Source organism: Gekko japonicus, unplaced genomic scaffold (assembly GCF_001447785.1).
Source record: "Gekko japonicus isolate JY-2015 unplaced genomic scaffold, Gekko_japonicus_V1.1 scaffold2711, whole genome shotgun sequence".
NCBI classification, from domain to species: domain Eukaryota; kingdom Metazoa; phylum Chordata; class Lepidosauria; order Squamata; family Gekkonidae; genus Gekko; species Gekko japonicus.
Genome location: NW_015166503.1, coordinates 186,757 through 198,794, shown reverse-complemented (window position 1 = coordinate 198,794; position 12,038 = coordinate 186,757). Strand labels below are relative to the sequence as shown.

The window sequence follows — 12,038 nt, the reverse complement described above, 5'->3', positions numbered from 1 at the left end:
TGCGCGGACTCTAATGTGGGAGGACGGGTTTTGATTCCCCACTCCTCCACTTGCACCTGCTGATGTGACCTTGGGTAGGTCACAAGCTCTGGCACAGCTGTCCTTGAAAAAGAGCAGTTTGTGTCAGAGTTCTCTCAGCCCCACCCACCTCACAGGGTGTCTGTTGTGGGGAGGGGAAGGGAAAGGAGTTTGTAAGCCGCTCTGAGACTCCTTTGGGTAGTGAAGGGCGGGGTATAAATCCAATCTCTTCTCTTCTTCTTCTCTTCTTAACCACTACACCAAACTGTGCACGGACTCCAATTTGGGAGAACCGGGTTTGATTCCCCGCTCCTCCACTTGCAGCTGCTGGATGACCTTGGGCAAATTGTAGTTCTGTCGGAGCTGTTGTCTCAAGGACAGTTCTCGAAAGAGCTCTCTCGGCCCCACCTACCTCACAGGGTATCTGTTGTGGGGAGGGGAAGGGAAAGGAGATTGTGAGCCGCTCTGAGACTCCGAGTGAAGGGCGGACTATAGATCCAGTCTCTTCTCTCCTTCTCTCCTCTTATTCCCCCACCCAGTTTATATTCTTCATGGCAAGTCGCACATAGAAGAGGGAACTGTATGGAAATATGTTCATTTTTGCATTCTTTATTCTAAATGCATGACCTGCGTCTTTGTCCACCAGGAACAGGAGGAGGGCAGGAGAGAGTGAGGTGCGTAACTGCCGGCCGTGGGGAAAGGGGAGGGGAGGTAGACCACCTGGGCACCACAGCTTGGTTCTTGAGCAGCTCCTTGCTGAGGCCGTCTGCAGGAGTCCGAGCCCACCAGCCTAGCCCAAAGGCGAGAAGCTGGTTTTATTTTTTCTGAGAATGGAAACAGCGGGTGCGGCAGCCAGCAGTGCCGCTAGTCAGCAGAGAGGAGACCTGCACAGAAAACTGCCAGAGAGGGAACAGACGGACAGACACGGCACCCTCCGCTGGGAGGAGCCCCAGAGGAAACACCTTCCGGGCAGCTCTGCAGATGAGGGTTCAAGGGTGCTCCTGCTGGCCACACTCCCTGGGAAGGAAGGAACTCCCACCAGCTCAGCCACAGGACCCGTGGGCCTCTGTTATGCACTTAGCAGAGGCTGCCCCGAGAGAACGCGCAAAAAGAAGCAGAAGATGATATTGGAATTATACCCCATCCTTCACTAGCTGAAGGAGTCTCAGAGCGGCTGACAGCCTTTCCCTTCCCCTCCCCACAACAGACACCCCCTGTGAGGCAGGCGGGGCTGAGAGAGCTCTCTTGAGGACTGCCCTTGAGAGAGCAGCTCTCGTCAGAGCTATGGCTTGCCCAAGGTCATCCAGCCAGGTGCAAGTGGACCAGTGGGGAATCGAACCTGGTTCTCCCAGATTAGAGACCACACACTTAACGCTACACCAAACACCTAGTCCCTATCCAGAGGAGCTTTTTTATCAGACCAAACTAGGAAGCAGGAAGATTAAGAAGATGAAAAGAGAGATTGGATTTATACCTCGCCCTTCACTACCCAGAGGAGTCTCAGAGCGGCTTACAAACTCCTCTCCCTTCCCCTCCCCACAACAGACACCCTGTGAGGCAGGCCGGGGCTGAGAGAGCTCTCTTGAGAACTGCCCTTGAGAGAACAGCTCTTGTCAGAACTACGGCTTGCCCAAGGTTATCCAGCCAGGTGCAAGTGGACCAGTGGGGAATCAAACCCGGTTCTCCCAGATTAGAGACCACGCACTTAACCGCGACACCAAGCTGGGTGTAGACCTGGGTAGGGCCAGGCAGTGGTCTTTCCCCCGTCACAGGGAGTGCCGGGCCATGGGTCTCAGAGCTGCACCTTCACCCAGGAGCATTCACGGCCACTCCCGGATGGATGTCTGGGGAGAAGCACCCACCTGGCACACAGAAAGGGGGGCGCTGGCAGGATGGCCAAGCTCAGCTGGTTGGCAGGTGGAAGGACGGAAGGACGAGGCTGGGCAAGAGTCCACGGGGCACGCCCTCAGGTGCCCGCGTCCAGCCACGGGGTTCAGCACCTGCGTGTGGGTAGGAGACCAGAGGGACAGCGTGCGTGTGGCACAGCACCTGTACCTACTGAGCAACCAGAGAGACAGTAGCAAACCTTACTGGTCGTTTTCTCTCCATGTTTCTCTTTCAGGTGCTCAGTCATTAGGTTGGAGGCTTCTATGCTATGCAGGCTAGGCACATCATGGCCATTAAGTGAACTAGTCATAATCAAAGACTTGGCATGGCCACCTTTAAAGGCAGTTTTCTCTGGCTCACTTGCAGGGACGTCCTGTGTTAAAATACCTTCTGTTGAGTGCCTGCTCCCCTGTTCATGCATTCTCTGTGAGCTGGCCGTGATGTGTGGTGGGGATGTGGGGATGGGGGTGGCACAGGTGCTCAGTCATTAGGTTGGAGGCTTCTATGCTATGCAGGCTAGGCACATCGTGGCCATTAAGTGAGCTAGTCATAATCAAAGACTTGGCATGGCCACCTTGTCTTTTAAAGGCAGTTTTCTCTGGCTCGCTTGCAGGGGCGTCCTGTGTTAAAATGCCTTCAGTTGAGTGCCTGCTCCCCTGTTCGTGCATTCTCTGCGAGCTGGCCGTGATGTGTGGTGGGGATGGGGGTGGTGGAACCAGCATTGTGTCGCACAAACAGTGGCCTGGGTACCCCCTCTGTTGTGTGGACGTTTTGCCAACCTCTTCTGCCTTGGGGTCTCTGTAGGTTCCTCCAACGGCGCCATCATCCGATGACAAGGCGGTGGAGGATGAGTCGGAGAAGATGCCCCCTTTTGACGATGCCACGCAAGCTCTCATTGACGGTAGGCTTCCTGAAGGAAATCCGTGGTGGTGCCCAGCAAAGCCAGGCCGGCCCACTTGCCTTGCCTGGGCAGCAGCCACTCCCCTGCTCTTCAGTTGGAGATAAAGTAAGAAATAGCACCGCTGGTGGGCTGGAGAGGTGAGGCGGGCGTCAGGCGCTGCTCGCAATCCGTATGGGGGCGATGATGTCTCTGGGATCTGTTCTCAGAGCAGGGGGCCATCGAGCATCTGCCCTGCTTTCGAGGGAGTCGCGTCCCGGTTCATTGCTGCATCTCTGTGTGCTGTTGGTGTGTTGCCCGTCAGCCTAGTTTGTTTTGGGGAATGGAGGGACCACGTCGATTTGCAGCAGCGCTACGCTGGCCGTTCCACTCGCACCAGGGCCGACAGGTTCCTGGTGTAGGGCCGGGAGCTGTTGTTGTCGTTGGCCTGCTGAGCCGCAAAGCAGTCGGAGACCAGAGGAAGCTGTTGAGTTTTCCCTTAGCCGGGCTTGGATCCAAAGCAGCACGAGCACGGTCTCCTTTGAAGAAGGGCCCCCTCCCCCTCACAAGCACGCCTCCTTTCCATCAGGCCCACGGGAATGTCGCTCTGTGCTTCCTTTCCTGTATTTCCCTTCCCCATTTCGTCTCTGTGCTTTTAGACGAAACGTTTCAAAATTGGCTCTGAAAGAGGTTCTGTTTGGCTGACCGTCTCCCTGGTGCAGCCGCTGCTGCTCAAGACGGAGGCGGGGAGGAGGCGGGGGAAGCGGCCCTCGGAGCCCTTCCTCCCAAGGAGCGGCGGGTCTTGCTTTTCTCCTCCCTCCCTCTTGCTGGCGACGCACCGGACTCGGTTGGCCACAGAATTACCTCTCCAAGGGGGCCGTTTTGTTTCGGAGGACAGGATTGGAGGGAGCTGGATGTTGCGTCAGGGACGGCAGAAGCCTCACCAAACCTCACCTCGGCACGGGGAGGAGGCGCTCGTGCGCCCTTGCAAGCGTCGTGGTCTCCTCTGTCTGATGTACCCGCTCAACATCAAGGCGACACTGTCCCCGTTAATGTAAATAGCCCCACCGAGTAGGCTGTGTCTTAGGGACATGCCGAATCCTTCCATCTGTGCTAGAATGTAACCAGAATGACTTCAGTCAAATCTGAATGGGACCACAGAAAGACCAGCATTTTAACTTCATGTGTTCCAGGGAGACCTTGCCCCGACCTTGCTCCTCTTTTATCTGAAAAATAGTTTGTTTGTTTAAAATATTCATTCGCACCCTGGCCTCGTCAGATCTCGGAAGCTAAGCCTGGCAGGTACTTGGGAGGGAGACCTCCAAGGTACACCAGGACCGGGAAGCCAGAGGCAGGCCATGGCAAGCCACCCCCCTGAAACGTCCAAGCCCCACTAGGGGTCGCCAGAAGTCTACCATGGCACACACAAGTACTCACAAATATATATTCACTGCCTTTCTTCCTTATGGAGCTCAAGTTGGCTTACAGTATTAATAAAAAACACTAAAAACAAAACTTAAAATTGTAATTTAGGACTGGTTTATTTATTTTATTTATTGTTCATATTTCTATCCCGCCCTCCCCGGAGGCTCAGGGCGGCTTACAAGGCGTATTTGCCAGATAAAACAGTAAAACAGTACAAAATATTAAATTACATCCTCATTAAAACAATTTTGGTGCTCCTCTCAGCTAATTTCCAAATTCCAAGTTACAATTCCTAAAATCGAGATGGCCGCCCCCTAAGCGTCCTGTTCTCACCCATAGTGCAGCAATTTTGGGGCATAGGTGTACGTGCCCCCATCCTGATGTCTATATATGGGGCGTAGATGGTAAACTAGTGCGGTGGTAGTGCAGTCCTGATCGTGAGTTCGTTGTTTTAAGTCTCCCAGCTGTGGCTCTGTCTGTGGGAAGACTTTAAGTTCAGACTCAGCTAGTCCTGGGCGCAGTGTTCCCTCTAAGTTGAGTTTGGTGTGAGCCGGCTCGCAGTTCTTTAGCCTCCGGCTCACACCTCTTTGTCTCAGCTCAGGAAGGATGGGGCTCCAGAGCAAACTGCTTTATGCAGCAGCCCAATCGCTCGCTCACAACTTTAATGCCAGTGGCTCACAAAGCAGAATTTTTGCTCACGGGACTCCACAGCTTAGAGGGAGCATTGGTCCTGGGAAAGGGCCCTGGGTGTGATTTCATCCACCGCTGTCTGGTGTCGTCAAGCCTTCGTGGTAATTTTACGTGTCTATGATGCCAAGAGGCTAAATGTTGCAGACAACTAAGACTGGGGTTGGGTTCGGGTTACGAGGTGCCATTCCAAGTCCCCCTTTCCCATGGTCCCCGAGAGCTCCTCTCTGAGCTCCTTGGGGGTAAGAGTGTGTGGGGGGAATATCTGATGGATTGGCGAGGCTTCGGAAGCGCTTTCAGCGGCAAGTGAGGAAAAAAGAAAGCCCCACACACGTCGTTGGCTGTTGCTGCTAGAGTTCTTGGGGGACCCGAGGGATGCTTCCAGGGCACAGTTCACGGCCTGGTCCAGGGTTGTTTCGGTGCCCCCCTGCCGGGGGTCTCCTCTTTTAGTTCTGCCCCCTTCTTTCACTGGCGGACCGCCCGAGGAGACGCTTTAGCAAGTGGCTTCCTCTGATGTCCTGTAGATGGCGCCAGTGGACTCCAGGTAGCCCTTGTTCCCCCCCACGCCTGCCCTGTCTTCTCTCTGTTTTTTTTTAATGGGTGGGCAGGTGGTTTTATTTATTTATTTTTATTTATTTATTCCTCAGATTTCTACCTTGCCCTCCCAGCCACAGCCGGCTCAGGGCGGCTTACATAAAATCAGCAAAAAAACCCCCCCCATTTAAAACAATACAATAGACCATTTAAAACAGTATTAAAAACCGGTTAACACTTTCATACTAAGTGCTAGTTTTGTTGTCGTTGAATCAGTGATGGCTGCCAGATCGGCTCTCTCTTCCCATAACCAGCTTGTAGGTCTTCTGCAGGTGTCTACCAGGCGACTGGCACCGGCCAATAGGAGCACGTTCCAAAATGGGGGGGAGGCGTTTCAGGGGTCAGCAGTCTGTGACTGAAGTTGAGGACCTGGTTCCATTCTCCATTAAAGAGAGGACAGGCTTCCTTGCGAAATAGGAGTAAGCCGTGGACACTGAAGAGGCGCAGCCTTGAATAGCAGCATTTGGGTTGGCTGTTGTCTGGTTTTGTGTAGCAGACAAAGGGAATTTTCTGAATTTATTATTAGAGAAAATTGTATGTGTTGGGCGAAGCTGGGGTTAAAAGGACATTTGAAAATCCGGTTGTGGGGAAGTGCCGAGCATTCGAAATCGAACCTTCAGAAACATGAGAGCATCAAACGTAGCCTTTTGCAGCTGTCCCTCTGTGTAGAGGAGAGGCCGGGGGTCAGTGGCAGAGCCTCTGCTTGGCAGGCAGAAGGTCTCGGGTCAATCCCTGGCAGCTTCTCTAGTGAAGAGGACCAGGCAGGAGGGTGATGGGAGAGGCCTCAGCTGGAGACCCCAAAGAGCTGCTGCCCATCAGCATAAACAAAGACTCACCCGGATGCACCAGGAGTCTGATGGATTCGGGGTCTAATTCAGCAGAAGGCAGCTTCATGCACGATCATTTGTGATTGGCTAAGAATGGGCTGCAGTGGCTCAATGGTTAAGACGCTGAACTGCAGGCTGGAAGGTCGGTAGTTCAGCAGTTTGTGACCCGAGTGTGCCGGAGTGAGCTCCCATCTCTAGTTCCAGCTCCTGCCAACCTAGCAGTTCGAAAGCAAGAAATTGCAAGTAGATAAACAGGTACTGCTTCGGTGGGAAGATAACAGCGTTCCGTGTGCCTCGGTGTTTAGTCATGCCGGCCACGTGACCACGGAGAAGTCTTCGGACAGCGCTGGCTGTTTGGCTTGGAAACGGAGATGAGCTCTGCACCCCTAGAGTCGGACTCGACTGGCTTTCAAGCAAGGGGAAACTTTGCCCTTTACCTTATGAACGCAGTGTTGCTTGTAGAAAACAGGCATTTATGTGCTCCAGTTTTATACATACAGAATTAGTTATATTATGCTAAGTTATAAGTTCAAGCGGTAAACCTCAGTTTAGGTTTGATCAGTGTCGCGCTCACAGGAACTGGGGTGGCTGGAAAGCGACATGGGCAGGTCTCCAGAGTGAATCCCGGGCGGAGGAGGGTCTCCCCCCCCCCCCCTGCTGGAGCGCCCCTTTGCGTGTGCCGGTCTGTGCCGTGAAGGCTGTGGCAGCCTCTCCGGGGCGAGAGGGACGTCTGCCCTGGCCTACCTGTCCACTCCTGTTCTCAGGAACGCTCCACTAGCTGCATCCTATATCCCTGCAGCCGCCTTCTGTGCCCTGTGAGCCTGCCTCTCAGGAGAGCGGAGAGGAGGGCAGGCCCCGATTCTCAGGCGCTGCTTTGGCGAAGGGGATTCTGTGCGGGGATCAGCACGGGCCCCCCTGCTCTTTGCTCAGTGCTGCATCCCCGCCTCTTTGCCTGTCTGTGTGTGTTTCAGCTGCCCAGAAGGCCCGGGAGCAGTTTGAAGAGGCAGAGAAATCCCTGAAGGAGACGGAGGAATCGATCAGGTACGGCTGTGGGCTGAAGTCTGCCATGCGTTGAGAGGGGGAGGGGCTCCCCGGCGCAGCTCTTGAGTGGCGGGTGCCCTGGGCGCTCTCTGCAGCGTCTCCCGGCAAGACGTCCGGAGCACCCGCCCCCCTGCTGCCTGGTTTGTGCCTGATCAGAACCTGTTTGTTTGATTTGTGTTTTTTTTAAAGAAAAGAATGGGGGGGGGGAGCCCTCGAAACCCAGTAACTAATTTTAAAAAGCAATAAGCACATATAGAGAGAGTGGAGATAAATGTGTAACAACCAGAATTAGCAGATCTGCACAGAAGCTCCTATAACAGGTTTCCAGATACCTAAAAGTAAGTCCATCTGCAATTGTCTATATGCCATACGTTCAAATATTGATAAAAGTTGTCAGGTCTTCAGTCCATGGACTTACAGCAGGAAGGCATTTTCTCTCTCCAGTGCTGTAATAACCTGTGCCTCAGTTGTGGTATTTATTTAAAATATCTGCATGTTGCAAATATTTTGACCGTAGTGGTTAAGTGCGCGGACTCTAATCTGGGAGAACCGGGTTTGATTCCCCACTCCTCCTCCACTCGCACCTGGCTGGATGACCTTGGGCAAGCCGTAGTTCTGATAAGAGTTGTCCTTGAAAAAGAGCAGTTTCTGTCAAGAGCTCTCTCAGCCCCACCCACCTCACAGGGTGTCTGTTGTGGGGAGGGGAAGGGAGAGGAGTTTGTCAGCCCCTCTGAAACACCTTTGGGTAGTGAAGGGCCATGGGGTATAAATCCAATCTCTTCTTCTTCCTTCTTCCTTTTCTTCTTCTTCCTCTTCTTCTTATCTGCTCAGCTTCCTTATGACTCTTCAAATAATGTAGCAGAGCCCCACTGCCCCCAGTTCGAGTCAGGTCTGCGGTTTAGGGGAAGAACGGACTCCACTCTCTGCGCTTTTCCCCTGACCTCATTTCCCCTGTTGAAGGACGCCTGCTGGCTGGCTGGCTGTCCGTCTCCGTGACCATTGGCTCGCCTTCTCTCCCTCCCCCACGCTGAGCCCCTCTCCTTGGCTGCTGCTGCTTCAGTCATCTGGGCACCCCTCGGCGCAGGACTCCTGAGCAGTGTTCCCTCTCAGCTGAGTTAGTGTGAGCTAGCTCACAGCTTTTTAGCCTCTGGCTCACACGTTTTTGTCTCAGCTCAGGAAGGAGGGCTCCAGAAGAGCAAACTAACGTGTGCCGTGGCCCAGTCGATCGCTCCCAACTTTCATGCCAGAAGCTCCCAAAGGAGAATTTTTGCACACAGGACTCCACCGCTGAGAGGGAGCATTGCTCCGGCGGGTCTTTGGGATTCCTTCTTTTCCTCCCTAGCCTCAGACGGAAGGCTGGGATAATCCCTCCCACAGGTGTGGAGACCCCACGTGCAGCCTGCCTGGCCTGACCCATCTTTTCATCCATCCCTCCCCCCTCCCATTCTCTCTCCCCCCCCCCGCCCTCCCCCCCACGGGTGTCCCCCCCCCGGCCTCCCACCAATGGTTTCCCCCTTGTTCCGACTCGGCCGGGCCTTCTGGTGCAGCCATGGGGTTTTATGTGCTCTTCCCAGGTCTGCCTTTCAGTGTCGCGGGCCTCACCCATAAAGCCCCGCTCCCTCCATGGGCCTGGCTTCTCGGCCAGGGCAAAACTAGGCCACCCGTCCCGATTTACGAAAGCTCAGCACGGCAGCAGCGTCTCAGCGCCTGCAGGCCAGGAGGGAAATGCCCCTGGGGGGGGGTCGGTGCCCTTTCCCGGGTTCAGCCGCCCTGCCTCCCAGCATCCCCTGCTGCGGAGCAGGAGCCCCCCCCACTGGCCACTGGCCCACCGCTCTCTCTTCTCTGCTCCCTTCCCTTCCCCAGGTCTCCGGAGAGGAAGGGAGGAAGCCTGACATAAATCTCAGGCCGATGGCAGAAGTCATTGTTGCCGCAGCGGCCAGCCCCCTCCCCGGCTCCCGGCAGATGGGAGACCTTGGCGGTGGGCTTGCGCGTGGCTGACCCTGGCGGCTGGCCCAGAGGGAGGAGGGGCTCGCTGCTGCTGATCTCGTCCCCTTCTGCGTGAGGGCAGCAGCAGGGCCTTTGGGTCCTCTTTCCGCCTGCGGAGCGGTGTCCCCTCTAGGCTGAGTGAGGGTGAGCCAGCTCACAGTTTTTTGGCCTCCGGCTCACACGTTTCTGCCTTCGCTCAGGAAGGAGGGCTCCAGAGCAAACTCATTGGTGCAGGAGCCCAGTGGCTCGCTCAGCCGTTTCATGGGGAGGGCGGGGGAGAAATGGAATTAAATAAATAAATAAATAAATAAATAAATAAATGGTCTTCCTGTCTGCTCCCTTGCGAGTGAGTCGGGGCAAACGGTGTGCTAGAGGCGATTAGGAAAGGGATTGCACATAAAACAGCCAACACTGTAATGTCCCTCTATAGGTCCACGGTGTGGCTGTGTATCGTTCTGGCCACCCTATCTCAAAAAAGGGCATTGCAGAGCTGGGGGAAAGTACAGAGGGGGGAGGGCGACCAAGACGTTGAGGGGGTTGGAGCCCCTTCCCTAGGAGGGAAGGCTGAAGAGTCATCTGGGACGTTTCAGTTTAGGACAGAGATGACTGAGGGGGGACGTGACTGGCTCTGAAGAGGGTCAGGACCTGGGGCCCTCCGCAGGCCAAGCGAGTGGCGGCAGTGTGGTCCCTTTCCGGACTGTGGAGAGCGCTGCCACATTCTAGCTCGGGTTTCGGGGCGGATTCCATTCTAAATATACCCCGGCCGCCGCCGTTGGGGCTAAACCCACCGCCCTCCACGTGTGCTTGGCCGCAACGGACTTGCTTCTGGAGGGGGGGACGGGGACCGCGAGCCCGAACGCTTGCCGCACGGAGCAGAGGGAAGAAGAGAGGCCGGCTGCTTCTTCCCGTGGCTGGAGCCAGGCGGCCGCTCTCGAGTGGGCGGAGAGGAACTCCTCGAGGAGGAAACAAAGAGCCGAGGCGCCGTCCCCGTGATTAGGGGTCGCCTTGGAGACGGGGCGGTAACCAGGGGATACAGCCTCCCCAACGGGCCCTTTGACTCTGGCAGGGGGTCCCCGAGGAGGCCGCAGGCGGATCAGGGCAAGGAGCAAAGGCAGCCGCGCCACCGCCGGCCCAAAAGGGGAAGGAGGAGGGCTGATGTTCGGCCTGGGGGGGGGAGGGGGGAAGGTGCTGCCCAGCCCGCCTCCCCACCCCCGCCAGAGCTCCTGGGGAGGAGCCGGAGGCGAGTGGTCCAGTTCTGCCCTCCAAGCAGCCAGGAGGGTGAGGCCAGACGGACCGGAGGCCCTGCTCAGCCAGCAACTCTGGGTCTGGGGGCTGCCTGTCAGAAGCCCCCTCCAGCTGCCGCCTCCCCTCTTCTTTTCTGCTGACCAGTGATTCTCGCCTAAAAATACCTCCCTGCCAACAGTGATATTGAAGAAGAAGAGATTGGATTTATACCCCATGGCCCTTCACTACCCAAGGGAGTCTCAGAGCGGCTGACAAACTCCCTTCCCTTCCCCTCCCCACAACAGATACACCCTGTGAGGTGGGTGGGGCTGGGAGAGCTCTCTCAAGAACTGCCCTGGAGGGAACAGCTCTGAGAGAACTTGTGACTGACCCAAGGTCACACCAGCAGCTGCAAGTGGAGGAGTGGAGAATCAAACCCAGTTCTCCCAGATTAGAGTCCGTGGCACTTAACCACGACACCAAACTGGCACATTTCTTGCTTTCATTAAAACTCCCCCGGCGTAGTTCCGTGACTCCCGCGGCCCTTCCTGCTCGTCACGCTTGCTTTAGTTTCCCCCGGGGGGGGGGCCCACACCCCCTTCTGTGTGGGGAGCGTCCTCCACTCACAGGGCCACCACGAGCTTGTCACTCCCCGGCACTGCTCCTCCTAATCTGGGTCATGAAGGCCGAGCCCCACTGCACCCTCTGGCCCCGGGCAGCTTTCCTGCCTCAGGGAGCCTTCCGGAAGGGGGGCGGGGCCTTCCAGCGGCCGGAGGGGTGTGGAGTGCAGAGACAGACGCTGGGCGTGGCCCCCCAGCTCTTCAGGGAGGGGGGGCTCAGTGACCCCAGCAGGCGGGAGTCCAGCAGGGGGGTAGTCGGGGACGGTTGTGGCAGAGCAAACCAGGAAGGACGCGGAGAGGTCCCGGTTCTGCCAGCTTTCCTCTGACCTTTCTGCCAAACATGCCCAGCAAGATCTCCTTCCTTAACCAGCCTAACGAGGGAGGGTGCTGTTAGCCCTCCATCATCCATCGCTTCTCTCACGGTGTGTCGGCTCCACGGCCCTTGTGAATGGGGGGAGGCAGGAGGCCGCTGGGTGAGCATCTTCATGTGCTGGAAGGTCCGCTTCCATTTCTTTCGCTGTGCCTTCTCTCTTAACTGGGCTTCTGACCTTGGTACCTCGGCCCTGTCGCTTCGCTGGGAACCTGAACCCGGCACCTCATCCTCTGACTGGCCCAATTCCATTGGGGGACCCCGTTTCGAACCCTGTATAGCTTTCCCCTTTCCCGCCTGCTGAGTTAGATCGAACACTGAACGTGCGCACAGATGACCTGCCTTTACTGTGCCCAGGGGTCATTTTGTAGAAAAAGAGGTGCAGGAGCTCATTAGCATAACTTATTTGCATATGCCACGCCCCCTGACACCACCGGAAGTGTGTCAGGAGGCAACACCCACCGCTCAGGCTCCACTGGACT

At 56.1% G+C, this 12,038-nt stretch overlaps 1 protein-coding gene across 1 annotated transcript in view; it reads left to right on the top strand.

Annotated features, from left to right (window-relative positions):
- PRKCSH (protein kinase C substrate 80K-H) overlaps positions 1–12,038 on the top strand; it is a 43,499-nt gene that overhangs the window by 22,908 nt on the left and 8,553 nt on the right. Inside the window, exons 11-12 of the mRNA XM_015412227.1 lie at positions 2,710–2,806; positions 7,287–7,356. Of these exons, the coding sequence (XP_015267713.1) occupies positions 2,710–2,806; positions 7,287–7,356 (167 nt within the window). The remainder of the gene's footprint in view (positions 1–2,709; positions 2,807–7,286; positions 7,357–12,038) is intronic.